Source organism: Coturnix japonica, chromosome Z (assembly GCF_001577835.2).
Source record: "Coturnix japonica isolate 7356 chromosome Z, Coturnix japonica 2.1, whole genome shotgun sequence".
In the NCBI taxonomy this organism is placed as follows: domain Eukaryota; kingdom Metazoa; phylum Chordata; class Aves; order Galliformes; family Phasianidae; genus Coturnix; species Coturnix japonica.
Window position 1 is genome coordinate 31,545,973 of NC_029547.1, and position 25,606 is coordinate 31,571,578.

The 25,606-nt window shown below is 37.2% G+C and overlaps 1 protein-coding gene across 13 annotated transcripts in view; it reads right to left on the reverse strand.

Moving 5' to 3' along the window:
- TRPM3 (transient receptor potential cation channel subfamily M member 3) overlaps nucleotides 1-25,606 on the reverse strand; it is a 401,802-nt gene that overhangs the window by 78,648 nt on the left and 297,548 nt on the right. For all 13 annotated transcript variants that reach the window (XM_032441175.1, XM_032441176.1, XM_032441172.1 and 10 more), the window contains exons 7-8: nucleotides 15,024-15,198; nucleotides 5,013-5,136 (exon numbers count right to left, since the gene is read on the reverse strand). In XM_032441175.1, coding sequence (XP_032297066.1) covers nucleotides 5,013-5,136; nucleotides 15,024-15,198 — 299 coding nt within the window. The remainder of the gene's footprint in view (nucleotides 1-5,012; nucleotides 5,137-15,023; nucleotides 15,199-25,606) is intronic.

Here is a 25,606-nt window from a genome sequence, read left to right on the forward strand (position 1 = left end):
ACACAGCATTAAGGTTTGGGACTCTTGATTCATTTTAAATCTAAATTTCTTGTTTTTCCATGAAAAACCTTCTCAAATGGTCTGACAGTATAAAGGCACCCAAGCTGCTCCACTATAAATGATACATGTGCACATCTATTCTGTATTCAGGATTACAATAATGTTGTGGCAATGCAAAGAAACCAGGCAACAAAAGTCTAAATCTGCAAGAAGCTCTAAATTTAAGTAGAATGGTACATCAGTATCTACAAGGTAACCCCACATGAGACAATTGTGTAGGCAGCATGCACCAAATAAGTGAGAAAATGCCTATTTACTGAATGCGAATGTAAATAATAGATTAGGTATTTTCTGCAGTCCTCAAGGCAGCTAATGTTAAAAATGACAGTTAATCTTTGCAGGCTTGTGTGGAAGATGGCATATAATTGTCTAGGATGGATCAAATAACTAAATAACCAAATAACTACATTGCTTCAACAGTTGGTCTGACATATCTGCCCTTTCTGTCTGCAGAAGACCGGTCTCATCTGCCAGCAGCTGAAAAGCAGCTGCTGAAATCAAAAGCTTCCCAAGGCTTCAGTGTGATGCAACAGCTACAACAGCTGCCTTTGTCTTATCAATTTATTTATTTATTTATTTATTTTGAGGTAAGTAGCTGTTTTGCTTGTTGAAATTGTTCTCAGAATTTCTGAAATAGATAATCTGCACACTCTGGCTCTAGTGCAGATTTAGTTATCTAAGGAGTCAATGGCAAAGCACAAATAACTTCAGCCGTCTTCTTGGCAGCTGGAGAAATAAAATATAGTATTGTCTCCTTAGCAAAAAGCAATCAAATAAGGCTTACAGAATGCAAAACTACCCCGTAAAGCCTTAACACTTACAGAGGTAGTCCTACATTCTTGTCCAGATGCATTGTTCTGAACTGACTGGACAGAAGATTTAACTTTCACCACAATTAGGAGAGTTGCCATAGTTTCTGCTGAAGAGGTACAGCCCCTCCATTTGAGCTCAGAGGACTAATAACCATCAGGACACTTCAAATTGGAAATCTCACATAACGTTCCATGGGTGAGAGTTGTTCCAGCAACCCACAGACTATCAGCTACTCGATGCTCTGTTGCTCCAGATACTGCCAAATTACATGCTGTTCACAGCAATTATACTCTTGGCAGGAATAATGATTTTTACTGTTTGACGAGCCACCTCTTCCTTTCCTATCTCTTGTACAGGAAAGACTTCATCAACATGAAAAAATCTTAATTTGTTTATGAAACTTGATTTCTTTTAAAATGGGCTAGAATGAACATTCCAACCTTCAAGGACTACAAAAATAAAGTGAAAATAAGATGGTGACTTCTTAAAAGTCCATTTGATTTATCTGATATTTAATTCAGAACATATCCATATGTCTGTTATTAAACACTTGCAGAAGATATTTGACTAGAATATTAATACTAATTCTCTGAACCTGCACATCCAGATTAAAAGCACAAAAGCATGCTGTGTGTTTTGTAGCTAGTATAGAGAACTGTAAATCATCTAGGTTCAAAAAGACCTTTAAGACCATTGTTATTATACAAGATATGTTGGAAAAAATGCCTTTTGTAGCTGAGAATTTGTTATATTAAGGAGTTTTACTGTGCTCCTAGCAACAGTTGTAGTTTCCAGGGAAATAAATAGAAGGCATTACCTTCAGAGCAATCTACATGATCAAATTGCACCTGTAGGCTCAATGCATGAATGATCTCCAGGAATTCACAGGTGCATGCAAACCTATGTCCACTGCCAATATGCTCCTTCTGCAAACCCTGTTAGTTCAGTTACTGTAGACAGTGAGCCTTAAAATATTTAGGGAAATATGTTTAGTAGACAAATGTCATGTTAGCAGTAAGAATACAAACTCAATCAGCAAGTTGCACACAATTAATGTGATGTCTTTTGATTACTAAGGCATAAAAAATGGACTTGTCTGTTAACTGTCACTATTCAGGATGCATTATTGTTATGAAAAATCTACATAGATACAACAAGTGTGTTTGTTTTCAGCAACACACACCTTTCCAGCTTGCCAAAGTGTTTTTATTTTTTTTCCCCAAAGTCAGCTCAAACAAGCTTCCCACTTTCTATTCTTTCTGCTTTCCAGATGGACCTAATCTGCTCATTGGAGAGTACATCCTGACTTTTGAGAAATACACATTGTGACTTGGGAACACAGCACTCCTAGCAATATGCCAGTCTGAGCTTCAGAATGATTCAATGCTCTTAAAAGAGTGGAGCAGCATGCCTTTGTCAGATAACTCAGAAACCAGAATTACTGTTTTCAAGGGCAAACAGTAAAGCTAATTTATTTACTGAGAGACAAATACATACTCACTTGCACAGCTGGAGAAAGAAAAACTGTCCTACATATTCCTTCACCTATCAGGTGAAGCAGATTTTTTACTATCCTACTCTGAGGGATTGCCTCCCCAGCTGCTGAGGCAAAGCAGAGTCCCTAGGCTGCATGTTTACCTGCTCTTTGTATTATTATTTCACAATAAAGCAAAAGAACAAAACACACTCTTGAAGGCTGTCTCTCTCTCCTCCCCTCTTTCTTATTTTAATAAATACGGAATCCCGTTTCACTGTGCCTTTGGACTAATGGATTGTTTCAGCTTCACAAGAGCTGCAGCAGCAGGTTTATAGTACTCCTTGAAAAAAGTGTTGTTTGGACTTTAAAACACTGTTTCCTGCCTCCCTATCTTTAGTAAGCTTTCCTGCTTCTATTTTAGGGACTTCTCTGGGTAAATATTTTTAAGAATTCTAAGAGTAAAAACAGAGACTTATATGCAAGCCATTTTTCTGTCCCTGTATTCTACAGTTACACACAGTCTACTTGAAACAGACTTTTATACTATGTATCTTATTAAGCTTGGTGTCCATATATGTTTCTGAATACAGATGCACAAAACACCAATACAACTAAGTTTGCAATCTAAACAAAACTACACATTAAGCAGACTAGTGGAAATTTCTGTCTTGCAAATCCAGGCAGCTTCGATTTCTCATCTGCTATGGTCTCGTCTCCCCATATATCTTAGGTATTCCTATTTTTTCATCAAAAAAACTTACTCTTCAGTAAATAAATGAAGTATTAGACATTTAATAATAATGCTCCCTCGGCATACAATTCATTCTTTAAGAATCGAGTCCAAAATATCAGAACTTGAAAAGTCTGATTTCCTATAAAGCGTGTAGTTTTTCTTATGGTTACATTTTTCCTACTATACTTATGTCAGATTTAAGAAAGAGATTGCAGTCTTTTTGGTACAGTCTTAATAGGTAGAGAAATTTGTCTTCCAAGACAGCTTTGTGTCCCTTTTCAGAGACTAAATTACGTTTTTCTCTTTTCACATTTTCTCTCCACATTTGCAATTTATTGGTATTTATGTACTGTGCATTAAGACAATTTTCCTGTCTGTACCTGTTTGTACTTTTCTGTTTTGCTGCATGCTATAATACTTTACCTGCATACTATGATATCACCAGTTGCTCTCACAGAGCTTTCTATGATGGCTGTGAGTTCAGCAGCCTCAGAGTCCGGCAGTCAGGCACACAGAACCCATGAACTTAGGGAAATGATCAGTTTCATAGCCATGATCAATTTGGTTGCTCCTGAGCTCTCACAAGAGACAGCAACCTCTAGCAATCCCATTTCAGACATAAAATCTTTCTATCATAATACTGTTAAAAATAACGCTCTGAGTAAAGCCAAGATACCAGAGAGGAACATGTGCTTTCATTTGTTAAATATGGTTGAGTTTATGTTAAGAAATGAAAGTTCAAAACACCCAATTAGGGGCAAATCATGCCCTGGCTGATAGCTCTTCACAAGACTCATGGGTAAAGAATATCCATGGTGAGATTGGTTACAAGTCTACAGATAAATTTGTAACAAAGACATAAACTTGCACAGGATAAAATTATTGACATGATTGCTACAGATTAAAGTTTCACATTTAACTTTTTTGGAGTTAAGGTTCTACAAAGTCTGACATGTTCTTGTTTAGGAGTCCTGAACAATGCAGAATTGCATTCTTCTCCTATTGATAATTTAATCTCTCTCTTTCACTCCATCCTGCCTTCCTCTCTCCCTTTTACTCTCCCTTTTCCCTTTTTTCAGCCATTCAGTTTCAACCGAAACTAAAAGGCATTGTTGAAGATGAAGCCACAAAAAACTCAAATGGTTTCAGAATACCAAACTTCTGTAAAATATCCTCACATCCTCTTGTTAGCCTATAGATTAAGTTGAAGGTTATCATCAACCTGGAATTTCAGGATGCTGCAATATGAACTGAAAACAAATCTCAGAAGAATAAAATTAAAGAAAGGAAGGATGACTCTCCAGATAGTTTGCTTTATTATTAACAATAAAAGTATGGGAATTTAATCCCAATAACTTTAAAATGTGGTTTTGCTTTAGCTTCTACAATGGAGGTTGGAAATTGTTGAGAGGTCTTATCTTCTGCAAGCATGTATAGGTATGTGTAGGTGGACACTCTTACCCCTGCAGAATGAGAACTTTGGAAACAAGCTGTTCTCTTTTACTGCCTTCTCCATAATAGAAAAGTAAAAAGATATTCATGCAACTCTACAGTGCTCTTAAAATATGGTCCCAGTGACATACGAACAGCTATACCTTACTACATTTTCCGTAGTTAAGAAGGGTTGAATTTTAATCACAATACACCTAAGGATGACTGAGAGGTAAAAATTTCCATATGCTATTATTGGTCATATGCCACATTTTGCCCCATCAAAGTAAATGTAAAGGAGTTAACAAAGTGAGCAAATCTATTGGATATATCACTTCATCCAGAAAGTAGATTAAAGCAAACAAAAAACATTATAATACAGAATAATATCATTAAGAGCCAACACATTTAAGAAATACCTCAAACAGGCATCGGAAAAGCTTAATCAAACCAATGCATTAAACTCTATCTTTGTCCCTTCATAATGTGTAAACGTACCAGCTCCTTCTTCTTCATGCACTCCATGAGGATAATAAAGAGGTGCTGTGCCTGGGTTCGAGTGTATGTGAAAGTCTTCTGGATGGTAACTAGCAACTGGTCCCGCAAAGACTCATTAATAAGTCTGAAATTAAAGCAAAAGAAAAAAGCTACTGAATCAGACACAAGGAAATATTTTAACTTCAGCTAAGGGTGAAACAAATAGGAGTTAGATAACAAAACATCACAGGTTGTTTTGGTTATTCAGGTTTGAAGGATAGGAATTGCTGAAAGCATTAGAGTCAAAATGAAAAATACTACTAGAAAAACATGTAGGCCATATAGGGGTCTCTCATCTCCAAAGTTTTTCTTTCAGTTCCCACAAATTGAATGACAGGTTATTCAAGGGATCAGCTCTGTGGGATTTCCTAACAAAAACAAGAAAAACACAATGACAATCTGGATTTGAGGGAGACTAGCACTTCTTGGCAAACTGCAGACCTCTTCTCATCAGTGAATTACCAGAAATGAAATCATAGTTCATTCTAAGAAACTAGGTGCATTACTGTTGTCAGCATTTTTTGATGCTACACAGGCCCAGCTAACAAAACACAAAAAAACTACTTTGTTCCTGAATCCACTCATAGAAGTCATTTTGTTTTTGTGTATGCTGATCTTCCAGAATTTTAAAGAACAACCAGATCTGTATTCCTTCTCAGTGTTAACATTCTTATTTGCAAAAATAAAGGCCCAACAGCAGAAAGAAAACAATACTATATAGAATGTTAAAATGTGAACCACAGACCTTGATATTGGAAAGTCTGTTCTTCAGCACCACTCTTGGTGAAACATTATAGTATTTACCGTCTTACAAATTATTGGGTCTAATTGAAACATTATCCTTTCATATATGAAAGCTCCTACACTATGGAAGTTTTCTCAACTAAAAACATTATGGTTTTGAAAATTTACTGTTTCTAACTAGTAGAGGTAGAATGTTGTAGAGGATAAGTAGATGTTAATCATCTGGTGGAAAGAAAACCAGAAAATCTTCATGCCTAGTATTTTTGACAGAAGTTAAAAAGAGATTTATTTCTGCGGCAGCTGAAAAGGGCTACTAGATGTATCACAGTATGTAGAAGTGAGTTCTGACTTGTAGCAACTGTTTGGAAATACAACAACCAAACTCCTCTTTAATTGATGCTGTATGGGTCACTTGTACCTTTCTGGAGCAAAGAAGTGAGAATGAGATTGCAGGAAATATTTTACACGATGGAATTTGAAATACAATTTAAATATCTAATTTTTTCTGTCTACTGCAAATGTATCCTTAGGTGAGAGAATGAACAGGAATTGAAATGGGAAAGGAAGTGGGAATGGGAAAGAAGTATAATGTTGCACAAGAGAATACAGGAACCCTGGCAGATGGTACGTATGTTCTTCATTCTCTGAATTTGACACTAAGTGTATCTGCTGAGGACTTCCACAAAGCAGCAGACATGATAGATGTTAATCTGTATGAATTAAAATGAGTAATATAGGTTTTTAGACCACACTGTGGATTACTGTTCTCTCTATACCTGGTTGTTCCCACTGTTTCTTGCGCCATTACAGACTCCTTTTGGGGGAAGAGTCTATACAAGCACTTCCACTTTTCTTTGAGGAGCAGTATGTCTTCAAATGTATTATTTCCTGGGATAGTGGAGAGACAGACATTTGCAGCTCTGTGTGAGCATTCCTTCCCCCTGCAGTGTGACCTACTTCTCTCTCAAATAGGGAACATATGATAACTTCAGTGGATACAACAACCTTCTTGGTAGGTGGCAGAGAGAGCTGGTAGCAGGGAATTTTATATGTGGAGATATAAGGAACATAACCTTATTTTGTATGCCATAAGGGATGTTACAAGCATATAGGAACACAAAACAAGATGTCAGAGCACAGGCAGAGGTTTAGATTCTCTTCATGTTAAAGAGAATCAACTTGGAAAGGCTGACAGCCTTAAGATCATTCCTTACAGTTAAGTTAGGTCTCCTCAGTCTAATACTGCGGATTAGTAGGTCACATGTATGAAAATTCTGAGCAACTGGAACTCACTTTAGTCAAAACTGCTGATCTTAACAAGAAGGTACAGATAGGAGCTATCATTAAATGTAGAAATGGTTCAGTACTGTTCAATTATCCTACCATCAAACTAAAGAAGAAAAGAAAGAGTGATCAGAAGAACAAATTACCTGAAAATACATAGTGAAGAGAATTAAAAGAAATTTAAATTAATGTCTTATTCCCCTTGGAAATTATATGAAGTGTATGAAAAACCACACACTTGGAAATATCTGAAATCAGCCTTGAGGCAAGAAAAAAATTTACAAAGCATTTACAAGAATGCTGGGATGAAACACATTATTGTGTAGAATCCAAACATGAAGTTTTGTTTCAGAAAATAGCTTTCTCTCAATCTAAAGCTCAAATTTACTTTCATAAGCACTGAGTAGAAGATAAATGAAGTCCTCAGGACTCACCACCAACTTCCTAAGCAGCCATTATTTTCCTTTCCTGAATTAAAGCTACCAGATACCACCACTGTGTAAGTTTGAATGGCACATAAAGTAAACTTCATATGAAAGCTATGGTTAAAGTTTATGGTTCAAGTTTAAAAAAAGACATTAATAATGATTCCCCAGCTGCAAAGGGGAACACATCTTTCACAGTACCACTGCTCAGAAACTTGTGGATGTCATTTAAGGCTTCCCAACCTCATCTGTCCTCAGTTCTAGAGCCAGTTCTAAACAAAGATTTTGAAGTAAATCTCTTGGAGAAAGTGCACATAGCTAATCTGAGCTTTGTGTAAATTGAAATCAATCATATCAAGTCTATCTTTCATTCATTCCTTAAAGTCTCAAATAAAAAATCCCAGTTGTGTTATTGTACTTGATCTTTCTGTATTTTTTTTTTTTTGACCGGGCTAGGCTGGAGAGTTGAGTGGAAGGGAAGATCACAAGGTTCAGTAAGGGTGAGTGTAGAGTCCTACACCAGAGGAGGAAGAACTGCATACTTGTAGCAAGTAGCCCGTACTTGTTAGGGGCTGAAGTGACCTGCTGGAAAGCAGCTGAGCAGAGAAGCATTTAGGGTGTGCTGGTGGACAACAGGTTGGCCATGAGCCAGCAGTGTGCCCTTATAGCCCAGAAGGCCAGTGGTATCTTATGATTAAAGAAGGTGGCCTGCAGGTCGAGGGAGGTGACCCTCCTCCTCTGCCCTGTTGAGACCATATCTACAGTACCGTGTCCAGTTCTGGGCCCCCCAGTTCAAGAAAGACAGAGATCTATTGGACACTGTCCAGCAGAGGGCTACAATGATTATTAGGGTTCTGGAGCATCTTTCTTATGAGGAAAGGTTGAAAGATGTGGGACCATTCAGCGTGGAGAAGAGAAGGCTGAGAATGAATCTTATCAATGCTTGTAAACATCTACAGGGCTGGAGTAGAGAGGATTGGGCCAGGCTTTGTTCAGTGGTGCCCAGTGATAGAACAAGGGGCAGCGAGCACAAACCGGAGCACAGAAAGTTCCATTTGAACATGAGAAATAACCTGCTTATTGTGAGAGTCAGTACTGGAGCAGGCTTCCCAGGCATGTTGTGGATTCTCATTCTTTGGAGATATTTTGAAACACATCTGGTCATGTTTCTGTGTGACCTTCTGTAGGGAACCTGTTTTTGCAGCGGGAGTTTGGATAAAGTGATCTCAAGAGGTTCCCTCCAACCCCTACTGTGATTCTGTGACTCTGTGATCCTACGATTCTTTCATTCTGTGTCAGGCTAATAAAATATAGGTAGATGGAACGTGTACACCAAATCCAATGCATCTAAAAGAGATATAATTTCACAGAACACTGTGAGGAAAATAACTATAACTTACAGGTGATGTGTTGATTTATCTGCAACGCAAAGAAATTTCAGTTTGCTACACATACAATCTTATTATGTATTTTTGAAAATCACACATTTCTAAGAATAGGCTCAGGGAAAAGAGATGGCTTGTGACAAGAAGTCTAACCCAGAACACAGGAGATTCTCAAACAGTGACTTGGGAAACAGTACATTTACTATGAACCCTTGATGACTAACATCCCCCAGTCTACCAGACTGCTACTCTACTATTATGGATTCCTGGAACATTAGCACATTCTCATCTTAACAAAACTGTGCTTCAGATATAAATACAGGTAGTGTCAGAAGAAGATAACATTTTTATAATCTTTCTGGTAGGCTTCAGTATAGAAAATACATTGCAGCATACCAATAATGTCCTGTTAGGAGCATTTTGGTGGTGTAATTCCCTGAATTACACATAATTTGCCAAGGCAGTAATATCCCAGGTAAACTGTTCCTGTCTTCTCAAAACACCTTGCAGACAATTTGAATTGATCTCTTACTTCACTCCCCACATATGTAAAGCCTGTTCTTTCATTCTCTAAGTACCTGAGATCATTTTCAGGAAACAAACACTTCTGTTTTTCTTTCAGAGAAGAAGGATTGCTTATATAGCTTATGTTTTGATGGAACTCAGATAAATTCTTTCAAAAATCTAACATCTAAGGAAGAAACATATATACCTACACTTAATTTTAGGAAAAGAATCCACTCATAAGGGCAGCTATGAGAGATTGGAATAAATAATTGATATTAGTTTTGATGCAACAGATTATCAAACCTGATCTTTATGATCTTATCACAGGAAAAAAAAGGAGAAAAATGTATTGGATCCAGTTAGAGGACAATTAAAAATGTTGAAGTGACAAAGTAAGCAAAGTGGCATTCTAGTTCTGTACAAGATATGCTGGAATATTAAACAGCAAAGCAGAACTTCCTTGTTTTGGCTGATCTGGTAAAGAGAGACGACAGCATTTTGGCATCCTCACACCTCATACAGAGATTTTTTTGAAGTCATGCCTAATACATGAGGAAATATTAAACACTCTCCTCAGTAACATCACAATCTTTCAGCCTCATGGAACATTGGAGGAGATGTGAAAGATCTGGTCCATAGCCAGCTCCCTAAATCAGTCATTTCACTCCAGAGCTTTTTAGTACTGGAGTTGTACAACATACTAGCATAATTTCTATAACCTAACTTCAAATATAAGTTCATTATAGATTTCTAATTTTTTTGTAATCACTTGCTTTGAAATTCTCTAATTGATACACTTTCTTTTCACTGAACTGCATACCATCTGTTTTTAGCTTTTCTTTTGAGAGTTCTTTTATTTATTATTCCTTTTATTTGAGATAAAGAAAATGCATCCATAAAATATCAGTGTGATGTGAAAACAGTTCCTTGCTGTCCTCTATGGAAAGCTGAAGGGATTTTCCATTTTAATTATGGTTAGCATTGTAGACAATCACGCCATACATTAGTAATATGAACAGAGTCTCTGCTGATTTTTTTCATTGGAATTGCAAATAAGATGCAGTAGTGCACTGACTCCATGGGACTGACTGAATTTCTCATACTTTTCAAATCCACATATTTTGCATAGAATTGTAGTGAGAAGAGACAGAAGATAAATGTAATTATTCCTTCATTCTATTTAAATGGGGACAATATTGGGGTGCTTTCATAAGGAATCTGTGTTACTTGCAACTTTTCATTGGTGGCAGTTCTTTTAAACCATTTTTTTTTCACTGACTGTGTTTATTGAATGTCTGCCTTTCAATCTGAGAGCTGGTTGTATTTCAGCAGAGAAATGACCTTCTTCTATCCAGTTTTGATCTGACAGGTGATACAAGAGAACAGTAATAATACGAAAGCATGCAATGTGAAAAACCTTACAAAATAACTCAGATGTACTAGAATGGCATCATGAGGGACACAGAAGAGTCACACAGACTTCCATTCTGATCTTTTATGCTTAAAGCATCCCAACATTTTCTCTACTCTGCATTAGAAAAAAAGATATTTATGTCACATAATACTTCAGTTATGAAGCCTAACAGCTATGCCACAGTGGACAATGAGACAGATCAATCCAAACACAATATTTAATGATTCTCTTGTGAGGCTGCTCATTTAAAACAGAGAGAATATTTTACCTATTTCTTTATGAACATTTGGCAAGAAGTATATTTTTGTGGCATTGAAATGAATTCTTTAAGGGTTTCATATCTGCAGGAGTAGAACTGATGAGTAGTTAATATGCTATAAATTCAGATGGGAGACTGCATTTGAATACTGCAAGTAATTCCCATTCTGTAAGAAAATATTTACCTAAGAAGCAATATAGTTGTAACACAGCATTTCATTTTTCTCCTTTTAAATTCAGTATGTAATTAATAAGATCTTTGAAGATTAAAAACTATTACTGAATGACTCTATAAGTAATTATACTGGAATTGTTTTATTTCCTGTTTGTGGGGGGGGAAAAAAAAGAAAGTGAAATGAAAGGGCATGCTTCATTGTGCCATCAAAAATACTTCATCTGTATGTGAAGGACAGTTATTAACTACTAGGACAATCTCTTACATAGTGTGGGGACCTTAAGGGGGGCAAATTTGGGTGCTTAAGATTGTTCCTGTTTTTCCTGAACTTCAACACATTTTCAGTATTTGAAAATTTGAGAAACTAAGTTTTTCAGGGATTGCAGAACTTGACATTTAAATTAGGGAAAATAGTAAAAAGTAGCCAAAAAAATATTCCAAGTCCTATCATAGGGAAGCCTGCAATTATGCCTTCCTTTAGGTTTTCTACTGTATATAATTTGTTTTTTATTAGGATGTAAAAGGTACTGGGAACTCATTAGGTTTATTTGCTTGTAGTGAAAAAACACTGAAAATATATTGTTCTTAAATACTCTGTTCAATGCTTTTCAGACCAAGGTAATGTGCAATTGTTGGCATTATAGTTAAGGTAAACTTAAAAAACCATCCTGCACCAATACTGTATAACTGATATTCATAATGCTCAAATCTCAGCTCAGTGGAAACTTTTTATCTGTCTTTCCTTCCCCTTGAAATTTGGATAGACCTTTTCTGAGAGATGTGAGACACCTTTACTTTAAGTTATGCATCACTGTTCTTAGCACATCATGAAGTCACAGGAGCATCTCCTGCAAGTCAAGGCATGCACAGCAATCTGTGCTGTTCTGACAGCCTCATTCCACTGCAGCCCAAAGAAGTCTTACTTGTAGCTACAATATGCACCCAACATCAGCCTTAGGCTTGTGACATGTCCACATCTTCAGGAGGAAAGCCCATTTTCAGGCTTAAAAACAATGCAGAGCTTCCCCTCTTGTCTGCTCAAGGATGTGCAGACATTGACAAAGGAATACTACACCATTAGTCATATCAAAAATTGTTTCTGATTCTGCTAAATAAAATCAATTAGGAAGAATAAAAAATGAAGAGGGAAGGCAGGCGCACCAGAACTCTGTGCTACCCAATAGAAAGGATCATCTGGGCAGATGAGCAAATGGCCCAGCACCCAATGGTCTTTCTGAAAGTATGGATTGCTGATGGACTGGTGATGGAAACTCAAGCAAAGAGAGCTATTTCTCATGCTCCAGACATAGTTCTGTGATCCCTTGAAACAAGTTTGCAAATAAACTTGCAAATGTACAGACATGCTTAGTATATGTATACATACATACATACTGTACATGCAGAGAATGATTCCATTTTTTTGTCTCCAATGAATAACATTTTAAGGTACTGAAATACTGTGATACTATCAGTGCCAAAGGGCTGAATCTGCTGCTACCATGAATGATGTGGGTTTTGAATTCTTTAGATCAGACATCTAGTGCACAGCAGTAAGAAGATATGCTGGGTCTTGAAGAAGACCCTGATTTGCAGCCAGGAGCCAGAATTAAAATAGACTTGTGGGATTGCAGAGAGGACTGCAGAATTAAATTCTGGACACAAATTGGATGTGCTACTTTCATTTAGTGTGTATTAGACACAGTTCTGTGTAACCTACTTAGATTGTATCTGAAAGAAAAAGCTAGTAGCCACAGTCAGCAAATGTCCCAGTTATTCTGTATTCTCCTCACACTGCTAATCACTTTTCAAATCTAGGTTAATATAAGCAGAGAGGAGTGAGTGGAGAGACATACTCAATTTGCATCTGAACTGCAATTTGTTTGTGTAGAATATTTTTATGAATATACATAATATTGGTGTTAGGCTTTTGGTATCTCAAGAATATAGCTGCACATACAAGTGATTTTTTCAGAATTGGGGCAAGCACACAGAAATTGCCTTAGCGATTTTCTAGCCTGTGCTAGAAAATTCACTATTTAGTGCAGAGTGAACAGAAACAAAAAGACTCTTTGATAACATTGCAGGAATGACCTGAAACAGCACCACCACAGAAACAAGATCTATGGCAAGTGAGAACAACATCTTTAATGAAGCAGGACTTGAGCGTCTCAGGTAACAAATGGCTTGCTTGCTGTACTTCTAGCAACCAGTATTTGTTTCATTTGTTCTTACAGATCAGAGTTTTTAATTATGAAATAAATTGCATTCATTCTGTTCTAGCTGTATTATTTCTTCATGATGACATCAGAATACAGACATAGTATACAGAAACTGCATAGGTTCACGTCATGCAAGAAGATGTCTGAGTAAGGTGTCTGAGTAAGGTTACGTTAAATATATTACTAGAATGGCCACTGAAAACAGAGAAATAACCTCTCACATATTCAGATGAAAACTAACATACTCCTGATGCATGGCCCTGAGTACAAAACTGATTTTAGTATTACTGGAAAATTAGGAGCTTTAGGTTGAAGAAGTTCATAATCACATTTGTTTATGGGCAACACAATATCGTTTGATCTAGATATTAGTGTTTACGTATTTATGTTTCATTGTTCACATAACTACACTAGGTGTGAATACATATCCTTCCAAACACTAACACATATCTAACACTCACACACAAAAAAAAAAGAAAGATCCCCTTCTCACTGAATCTTGATCAGATTAGTGCAGCTAATTAGAGAAGCCACATGAAATAGCTCCTATTAATTTAATCTGAGGAGGATTTTATGCCATTTTTATGTTTTGTCCTAAAATTGTTAAACCTTCTCTTGTTTTTCTTTTTCTTACTATGAGTAATAATCTCTGCTTTCTGACTTGGAAACTTCTGGGGACAAAGTCCAAGTTCATCAGAGAATGCCTGGAATCCTTCTGAGGGTGTCTGTTGCTGTCAAGTACAGATGCAGTGAGGAGGTTGGTTCACAAGGATATGGTGCTGAGGAAGTTCTAGATTAAAACCAGTGAGATCGGCTACTGCTGACCCAGGATGTCTCAAATTTTTGTGTCAGCTACCGCCTGCAACTGTTTGTGGAGTGTCAGGCATCCTTTTGGCTAGTGCCAAGGAGCAGTCTACAGGGGAGCTATGTCAAGAACACAGCTCCCACAGTACTGCCAGTAGACACAGCAGTGTGTCTAGTACATTGTAAAGAAGGCCGCCCAGGTGAATGTGTACCAGAACAGTATCCAATACGGTAGTGACAAACTTGGTTTCTCCAGTAGGTCCTGCAAGCAGCTGTCTCTGCCATGGCATAAGCTTTCGTGCATCAAGAAGTTCAAAGTACTGCAGCTGGGGAGAAACAGCCCAGGAATCTGTACATGCTGGAGGCCTCCTAGCTGAAAAGGAGCCTATCAAAAAATGTTCTGGAAGTGGAAAATGTCCTGGTGGTGTGATTGCAGATCAGTGTACAAGCAGTTGTGTGAGTACTGGCAGATGTGAACAATTATGCCCAAAGGGCAGCACAAACACAAAATAGATAATATTAACATTTGGTATTTACATGCCTACATTTATGTAGAACCGAATGAAACCTGAGGATTGTAGTACACTGCTACAATCACAGAACTTTTGGAAGCCAGTTTTGAATAAAATGAAAATAATTATGCACGTTCTGTGTTTCTCTTGACCAGAAGCTTCAAGATAATGTGTTGCACTTGTCCATATGGTACATCTCATGGCACACGATTACGTGAACTAGCCTTCAGTAGGAAATGACTTACCCTCCTTCTTCAGAGTATTTGTGACCAAAGGCAAGTATGTCAGATGCCCGACCACTGCCATCACATATCACAACAGGAACAGGAGGAGTGTCTCGCAGGTACTCCAGAACAATAGAGATAACATTGGGACCTCCTTCCACAATGAGGGCTACCACTGGAACCCCTTGACCAATTCCTGGAGTAAGAAAAAGAAAGAAAGAAACAAAAACAAACAAAACAAAACAAAACAAAACAAAAGCAAAGCCAGCAAAGCAAACAAAACAACGGAAAACAGGGAAAAAAAAGTCAAACTGAAATTACTGGAAAGTGACTGTATAGTGTCATATTAGAGAAAATGCCATTCAGAAAATCGTAGCTTTTAAGGTCAGAAGGGATCACTGTAGTCATCTGGTCTGCTCCATTACATAAAAAAGGATTTCAAAGAATTATCTTTTCTTTCAAATGCCACTTTCATGGTTGAAATAGACCACACATATTTTACAGAATCAAACCTTGTTTTGAAATCACAGAGAAGTAACCACAATTCTTCCTAATATGTTTGAATTGTAACATAGCAGTTTGTTTGTAATCTAGATTTTGCATGATATGGGTTGCCAATCATTGGTTCTTTCTGCAGTAGTTTTGAAAACACCTCTGTCATGGTATTTTTATTTCCTTACTGGATGCATTTTAAGGTTGCAGCTGGATAGCCATGTAAACTTCACTTTGACAAACTCAAAGTACTTGCAAGCCAACTGAACACTTGTTTTCTAATCCTAGGTGATCTCACAGTCTTTGAAATCTCTCCTACTTGCAAAGCACATTCCCTGAGCTGTAGTTCACATGTTGGACAGTGCTACCGAGAGAGCCAAGCCAATGCTTAACTAGAGAACAAACACATTTGTTTTCAAAACCTTTACTATATTTGGGTGAGCCTCTTCTGCGAATGTTCCAAGAGAGAATTTGCCACGAGAGTCTTATGGATTTAGAGAAAGACAATTTGACACTAGGCTGATGTTCAGATGACTAACAAACTCATATGCTTTCCACTTCCTGACAAGACAGAGGTATCCCAAAGGACTCAAGCAGTAGAACTAGCTGAGTGTTTTCTATTGGCTTTTCTTGTATATGCATTCTGTACTGTATTTTGATATTTCATTGAAAAATAGAGTCCTTCAACCTGCCAACAGTTAGGTAGACAGGTATGTACACATATAGTTACAGGCAACCTCTTTAAGTGTCCCTGCTTGAGCAGGAGGTTGGATCAGATGATCTCCAGAGGCCCCTTCCAATCTCAACTAGTCTGCGATTCTGTGATTCCATACTTCTAGCAATCTGTGAAAGACCACAGCAGTAATATTCTCTACTGAAACACTATTTATTCTAAAATCTCAGGTTACTGTTCCTAGGAAAGGACAGTGCATTACAACTAATAGCAAAGCCTTGACCACAGGTGTTGTTTCACTGTAAATAAAAAGTTGTTTCCCAAATAAAAAGGCAAATCATTTTCAAAGATCTAGATGCTTTTCTATTTCATTGAAAACAGTAAACAAGATACGACTCAGCTTTGTAGAGAGAAGCTCATAATCTTTTAAATATCTAGAAAATAGTGGTTACATGGCAGATTGCTTTTAAGTTGTGGTTTTCTTTTTTGTGGCATTTTTTTTTTTTTTTTTTTTTGCTTGAGTTTAGGTTGTAGCAAATCATTTGCCTTTGTCTCTTGAAAGGAGAAAACTTTATTGCCTAGCAGTCTATATATTTAGACTTGAGAATGCTGACTATTGTATAAACCCTGCAAGGCTTATCACTGGATTAACTACTCTTGTTTCAAGACAGTAAAAATTGATGAAAACCAATTTTTCTTTAATTTTATTTTATGTTATTGAAAATAGTTCATGAGCCAGTTAGAGCATTTCTCTCAAACTTTCAAAGGAAACATCCAACTTGTATTCAAGAGCAGATGCTAAACACCTCTCACAAAGTTGCATACTACTATTTCTCATTTAATAGGATCTCCATGTCATACTTTGAATTCCTACTCTCCCTGCTATGAATACAAAAAGAAAGGCAGTCTCTCAGGGTCTAACGAATGGAAAACAGGGAGAACAGCATATTTATTTCCATTTCATACACTGACTCATCCAAAAAGAAGAAATAGCAAGAAAGATATGCGAGTTAAGGTCAGTTCTTGGAGGCTCGTTCCTATTCTAATTTAAAAAATAATAACTTTTATTTAGTGTATTGCAAGTGTAGATTTTTGCAGAGTAGATTAGATTGCTAAGTGCTTCACAGAGTCAGTTATTATGTACACGGCTGGAGTAATATTGTAAATTAAACTGCAATACCATGCAAAAGATTTATGCAGTCAACCTAAAGGTTCATTAGTGTGTTATTGCCTTTGCAACCAGCAACAGAGCCACTGAGACGCTTTCTGGCAATTGTGATTCCATGCAGGTATGTACGTACCAGAACATTCATTCTGATGTGCACCACTGGCAATATCTAAGCATTTATGTTTTTATTCAGAAAAATAATCCTATTTTTCTGTCGACACAGCGGTGCTGCATGAATTTGTAAGTTAAAACAATAAACTGTAAGAAATGAATGACTTTGGAATTCGAAGCAAGAAAATACTCTGCATAATGTCTGTGTAGTGTGAAAAGAAATTTAAAAAAATCTATTTTGCACAGCCTGACATTATTTTCTCGTTTCTTGGAAAACTGTTAATATTTTATAATGTGAGTATATTTATAAATAATCTATAGCAATCATATAAATTATTAGTAATTCTTTCTACGAAGAGCTAAAGATGAGTTATCTATTGTCATCTAGACCAACAAATAAATAAAATGCATTTACTACAAAATGCATTTATTACTAATGTATGCAAGTGTGCTTATTGGAATAACTGTGATACATTACAAAGTTTCACAAGTGCTTGTGCTATACTGAGGCATGACCCAAACCCACCCTTGGCTGCAGCTGATCTAGCATTTATAGGTCCAGTATGTGATGAAGAGCTGGCCTAAGTGTTAGTCAACTGTAACAGCTAATGTGAAGGCAAATAGCTCAGTAAAGCAAGTAGGTAGCTCTTTTGATGTACTGGAAGTAATCATCCCTCACCTTACAGACATGGTATCTCTCATACACATTCACACAGGACTACAGGATATGATGAGCAGAATGGGAAACTTCAAAAATGCAAGGGTTTATAATGGTAAGCAACTTACACTTGAGGTAATACTTGGATCCAGAAATGTATCTAATCCTAACAAAATGCACTCTGAGCACATGTATTACAACTCCATTACAAACAGGTGTCTTGTGGAGCACTGAACTATTCATCTGGTTTTTGGTTTCCTTTCTACAGATGTTTCAGATATGAAACAAAATTGACTGCATTTGATTCTCATGTGGATGAATACTTACTGTTTGAAAAGAAAACTCTATTAAAAATTCACGAAAATGCCAATTTATACATACAATTCTAACTAGGAATATAAATAAAAAAATAACCCAGCAACCATGGTCTTTAATCCTAAAACTAGGGCCAGAGTAACAAATCCACAACTACATCAAACAGATGTGTTTCCCACAAACAGACTATTTGCTTGATAGATGATGTTTCAGTTCAGGACTTTTTAATTCAAGGAATGTTCTTCAGTGACATTAGTGAAAATCCCATTTAATTCTTACTGGAAGACTCATAAAGTTCTGTGAAGCTCAACAAAAATATCCATGTACTCAAGGAGTTCTTGACAATTTTGAACTAAATTTTTAAAAATCTGATCTTAACTTTAGCCCAAATATGTGAGAGAAGTATGATTTTTTACTGAAAATCAACTAATAACCTTGAATAATTTATATCTGAAACTTAGAGAAATAAGATCTCTTTCTTTTTGCACTGTTTTAGTCTTTTGCAACTTTGAAACTCAAGCTGGAACCTCTTTCTGCAAACATACATAAGGAAAACAAACGAAAGAAAGCACTCATTTCTACAAAGAAATCAATCTTGGAAGGTCAACTTCTTGCCCCTACTTCTGGGGCTAGCAGAGTACGCAACACTGCGTTGCATCAACAAAGATGAAAGAAACTCTCCACATGAAACCTGTGGTTCTTAGAAGCATGTTGGTCCAAGTGTTTGCACAGCGCTTGGACATCACAGTGAGAAATACTTACACAGAGTAGACAAGCAATTAAATATGCTCTGGAATTTTAATGAGCAAGGGTCCACTCAGCATGAGCTTGAGAGTTTGAGGGAAGTAATTTTAAATTTCTGGACTAATATTTGCCTTACAGAAATACTAAGTCAACAGACACTGCTCTTCTTTCACTTGTTAATAGTGTGTCTAACCACAGGGTAAACACTGTTTAAACAGTTTTAAAATGGTTTTGGACTTTAAACAGTCTTTTAAAAGCTTGTCTGTATAAACAAATATACCTTTCTCACCTTTAGACTTCTCTGTGGCACTGTGTATGGTCCTAGTTGCCTCAAAAAGCTTCAGTAATAACAGAGAACATCCTGAAATAATCCACATCCTTCTTTTGAGGTTAGTCTTAATGGATGTTACAGGTGTTTTCAGGCCTGAAAATGCCTTCAGAGGTTTACGAAACTATTTGAGCTAAAATATCAGTATCAAAAAGATCATCTGCATTATACAAAGATTGACTTCTCCCATCTCTAAAAATCACAGCAGCAGTGTTTACCACTCCTAGGTCTGTTCTGACTGCTCCAAGCACCATGAGTTTAAGGGGAGTCTTTCATTTCAGTCAGTGCATAAGGTAGACACAATTTTTGTGAGTTTGCCCCTCCTCTATCTGCTCCCTCAAACAATCAAAACTATTAGATTATTAGCCAAGACTGGAAAAAAAAAGAGCTAGCCTTCATGGGATGATGGAGAGAGATGTTGCATCTTACTATGCAGAGAGGCATGAACATCTCTCAGCTGCTATACCCAACTCAAACTTAATTTCACATAGCTGCTCTTCTTGCAGTGAGCCCTCCTTCTTCCTCACCACTTATTTCTGATATCTTCCTGAGAGAATAACCAAATGTTTACTTATTCCTGTCATGGTAAAGATGAGACAGATTTCTGTTAATCATCAGAAGGACAATAATAGGAGCACATACAGCTAACAGACTGTGTTTTTATTTATTTATTTTTGTTTGGTTTTTTGTTCTGTTTTTTAAAGTAACATGAACATGTAAAATTCTATCCCCTTCTGCAGAACTGTAACAAATTTCTATTTTAATAAGTTAATAGATCTTCCACTTGTCTGGAGACTCATGACATGCCCTACATCTAGAGAAATCAAAGTGACCTGGTAAGTCAATACAACAAATTCTGAGAATATTTGCTATCTTTCTCATATTCATGGAACTAAAGGATTATGTGTAACACTGCAAAGAGAAGCACTGCTAATAAAGCTCAGAAGCTTTGACTTATTTTTGCTTTTCAATTTATTTTTTTTGTCTCCTCTTCAGCTCGGGCTCTTTTGTTATCATGCACTTTTTTCATGCTTCCCAAACATATTTTAAAATTACTAATATAAATCTTATTTTGTTCAGCTTTATTGCCTCCTTTGTAGCTTGTATTCATTCTCCTTGTTTTCCTTATGTTGGTCACTTCCATTTTGTGTTATCATTCTAATTTTCATTTTGGCATTCTAGTCACACTTTCATCTTTTCTCTGTTCCTCTGTGTGTAATACTTTATCACATTTTATCTCTTTTATTTTTAATTCTTCACTTTACTAAGAATACGATCTCATTTCATTTGACTGAATCTGCTCTTTCTCTTCTGCCCTCATCTCATTTCTTTCATTTTTAATTGTCTCTCTTCAATCTAAACATGCTCTGTGATATACATATGACATATAAGATACAAGTGAGATACGTATGTGATGCATTAGGAGATATCTCCTCACTAATTTTTCCTCATTACCTCCTTAGTAATTTATTGTCTGTCTCCACTATAGTGTCTCTGTTGTTTTTTCCTGAGGATCACACTGTGTAATCACACAGATTACACTGGTAACTGCTTCTGTTACAGGTACAAGTTAGCGAAACTTATACCATACAAGCACCTACCCCCAAGAAAGATTTTTTTCTTTTTTTCAGTGGAAAGGCATTTTCAGAGAAAATGGATGGCCTCCACCTTTATGGACAGCTGAGCTTGATTTCAGAGAATTATTGGACACGTAAGTCTCCTCCTCTGAATTTCAGTACACCATAAATAGAGGGAAACATATTCCTTATGCAATATAAGCCACTTTTGTGAAAAGATCATACAGATCCTCTTGTAATCTATCACTGCTTACATATCTGTGCCTCAAGAATAGCTTTTTACTGATACATGTTTTCCAAGAACTTTTCGAAATATTTTTGGTTTCAGTGCCTGATATACTAACATGAAAATTTCAATGAAAAAGGCTCATGTTACTGACCTCCCACAAACCTCAAACCAGTAAATCTTCAAAAAGTTCTGAGGATTCTTCAGATTTCACCAAAGTCTAATTTACAGCAGTCTCCCTCCCCTGGAAGGAAGTTTGTACCTACATCTTAGCTATGCGATTATGGAAATGCACTGAGAGCTGAACAGAACACAAAAAATCTGAAACAAATGAGAATTCCAGTGTATTTGATGATGGTGCAATGGTCAGAGAAGATGCCAGTGATGACAGTTGAACGTCCCTTTGCCTTCCCAGCCCCCTTCATATATTCTCAGGCATAGGATGACAAAGGGAAGTCCACGGGTCACATGAACAGACACTGTTGACACATTACCCTCTCCAAACCTCATTTATCCAATCAAACCACACAACCTTTTGATCAGTTCCTTGCTAAGGAGTAGCCACTTCTCACCAAACTTCCAGAACCAAAGGTGACGTCTGCCAACTCAATAATGACACAAGCCCTTAAAAAAACTGCAGTAGAGTTTTTTTTGTTTTTTTTTAAGTTGCTTTCACATTAAGATGAAGCATAATGTTAGGTGTACAAGTCTGTGAGGATGGATGATATGCACCCCAGCATTTTGAAGAAATTGATGTGGTTGTTTATCCACTCTCCAGCATATTTGAAAAACCATGGCTGCTGGGAGAAGTCCTTGGTGACTGGAGAAAGGGAAACATCACTCCCACACTCACAGAAGTGTGAAAGGAAGATCCAGAGAACTACAGGCCAGTGAGCCCCATGTCTGTTTCTGGGAAGATTGTGGAGCAAATTCTCATGGAAGAGATGTCAAAGCACATGCAAGATGAGATAGCCAGCACGATTTCACCAAGGGCAAATATTTGGCAGCCTTCTATGATGGAATGATGGTATCAGCAGACAAAGGACAGGTAACTGATGCAATCGACTTGGACTTGTGTAACACCTTTGACGTGGTCCTGCACCATATCTCTAAACTGGAGGGATCTGGATTTGAAGGCTGTCTATTAGGTGGATAAATAATTGTTTGAATGGCTGTAGCCAGGAGTTTTTTTGTCAGTGGCTCTGTCCAGGAGGAGGTTGGTCACAAGGGGTGTCCCTGAAGGGTCCATCTTGGGACTGATGTGGACAGAGAGATTGAGTGTACTTTCAGCAAGTTTGCTGATGACACTAAGCTTAGTGGTGCAGTTGACACAAAAGAAGAGAGGAACATCATCCTGAGGGCCCAGAACATACTTGAAAAGTGGGCACCTGAAAATCTAAGGTGAGGTTTAATAAGGTGAAATGCAAGGTATTGCACTTAGGTTAAGGCAATTACAGATACAAGAAGGGTCTGTGAGAACTCATTTAGAATAGCCTGGTGTAGAAGGAGGAGAGGCTTCTGGTGAATGAAAAGCTGGATGTGAGCCAGCAGTGTGCTCCTGAAGCCCTTGAAGGCCAACTGTATCCTGGGCTGCATAAAAAGAGGAGGCAGGATGAGGGAGGAGATTGACCCCTCATGCTCTGACCTTGTGAGGGCCCATCTGGAGTACTGTGCACCAACAGAGGTAGGATGTGAAGCTGTTGGAGTGGGTCCTGAGGAGGGCCATAAATATGATCTAAAGGCTGAAACACCTATTCTGTGGTAGGGTAGAGTGAGTTTGGCTTGTTTAGCTTGGAGAAGAGAAGGCTACAGGGAGACCTTATTGCTGCCTTCCAGTACTTGAAGAGAAACTTCACTCAGGAAAGGGACCAATAGTGACAGAACAAGGAATAAAGGCTTTAAACTAAAAGAGATAGATGGATTTAGATTAGATGTCAGGAAGAATTTTTTTTACTCGGAGGTCAGTGAAGCACAGGAGCAGGCTGCTTAAAGAGGTTGTGGATGCCCCAACTATAGAAGTGTTCAAGGCCAGGTTGGATGGGTTCCTGGGCAGCCTAATCAGGTGGCTAGCAACCCTGCCCATGGCAGCAGGTGGGAACTAGGTGATCTCTGAAGTCACCTCCAACTTTAACCTTCTATGAATCTATGATCATGTACGTAACACTTAAAGTGTTTATGTCACTGCATAAAAGTGGAAAATGAAAACTAGTATTAAGGATAACTATATGTTTCTGTTGTGCTAAGTTTAATATAAATGGAAGATTTTCTTCAGGATAAGTGTATAGCTTATTCTTCAAAACCTTGTGTTACAGTTCACCTATCCCAAGAGGGTGGCCAACTACAGTTGCCAACTACAATCGATGCAGATCGATCTCTTCTGATCTATAATCCATGCATGGCTTTGAAGAAGAAGCCACATTGTCCATGAAGCAGTATAAGCAAAGCACTGTAGCTGGAGTACAGGAAAATCATATATTTTGAGTGGAGATGTTTTATTGTGCTTAAAATTTCTTTGCTTTCATCACAGAAAGTTTTTGCAGTATTTTCGAATGAATGAACTGAAAGTGTTTTAATATCATGTTTCTATGTAAAAATTTTTACAGAGCTGCCAAATTATCCATGTAATGCTGTACAAATAAATTATATGGCTGAAATCATCATGAAATTACTTTTCCTTCTTTCCACAGTACACTTTGAGGTCTTCCTACCTTCAAATTCCAGCAAGAAGTCCAGGACTCAAGCAGTTGTGTGAACTGAATATGATAAACATTTCCGTTCAGATCACTTTCATTATTTACTTTTTAACTCAAAACAGTTCTTGAGAAGTTCATCTTACTTTTATCATTTCTTACAGCACTATGATTCGCTTTGAAACTTTATGCTTCAGGAGAACTGGTGGCAGCAACTGTAAGCAACAGTTGCTGGGTTGTGTTAAGGTTCTCTTTACTTGTGAAAATAAAGACCTCTAAGCACTGAAGCGTCAAAGTGACCTCTAGCTAAATGCACAACTGGGTTACTGGGTTACTGAAGCTGCAAACTCAGACTAACCTGCAAATGCACTCTCTGCTTGTCTGGGAAGCATTTTTGATTTTTGTGTGAATAGTTTCTGGGGGCAGAATCAGAGCTATAGAAGTGGTAGGTATAAGCTGAATAGGTAGATGGGAAACAGAGGTTTTGATAAATAATAATAAATAGTAAACAATCTTTCTTTTTCTCTAGTGGTCATAAATTCACAGGGATATAAGGCAAGTTTTTATTATTATTTAACAGAGACATTCATTCAGGAAATTAGATGCTGTAGAATGACTGCAAGTGATGCCATATTAAAAACAGTTTTTTTTGGAATTAAGTGGCGTATTTACTGGCCTGATTAAAACTCAGTTTTTATAAGAAAATCTTTTTTCAATCTATTTTAGAGGAATACAGTTTTCCATGTGTTTTATAGGTGAGTAGTACACTTGAATTTTCTCTTCATGAATAACACACAATCTCAAACCTCCAGAGGAACTATAATTAAACTGAAAAATGGTACAGTTGAAGCTCAGGAAGGAAAATAAGAAGAGATAAGCCTGGCATGTAAAAGTCAGGCAGGCTTAAAAACAAGTCAAAAAATCTGCTTTTAGCACCATTGTCCATGGACAGGCTGTGAAATAAGAATTTACAAACTGTATTTGTTCCAGAATCTGTTCTGTTTTCTAGTCTACTTATTTATTTGTTTATTTATTTTTGGTGATTGACAAATAACTGTACTTTACCAGTTCTCCAGAGAACAAAAGTTTGATGCTGCTCCCTCCATTTTAATGCTTATCACTGTAAAATGGTAAACAAGGATATGTGTGCTCAGACACATTCCTGTTCCAATTAAGATCTCTTTGTAGCATTGACCCTGAACACATATGACCAAGGACCTCTATTGCTCTGCTAGAACCAAGGGTAAGGAAGGGCATCAAAAAAGTGGCCATCTGTTTGGCTGACCCAAAAAGACAGGTGGTCCTTTTCTCACCCATATGGTCACCTTTCCATTAATTGGAGGCAAAACAGCACTAAATCACTTTCCTTAAAAAGAGAAGAAAGTGAAACATGGCATAAACAAAGAACTCCCTAATCCTGGAAGTGCTTGTAATTTTGTTTACTGATGCTATAATGTCAGTCATAGTAGAAAACATAAAAATTCTGGATGTCACATAGACATGCTGTACAAATATCACCTGCAATCCTCCTTCTCAGTAGTTCTGGAAGAGGTAAAATGCTAGAGTCAGTCTGTCACATGGGAATAGGAAAAGAAGAGGAAGATACATATTAATGGGCATGG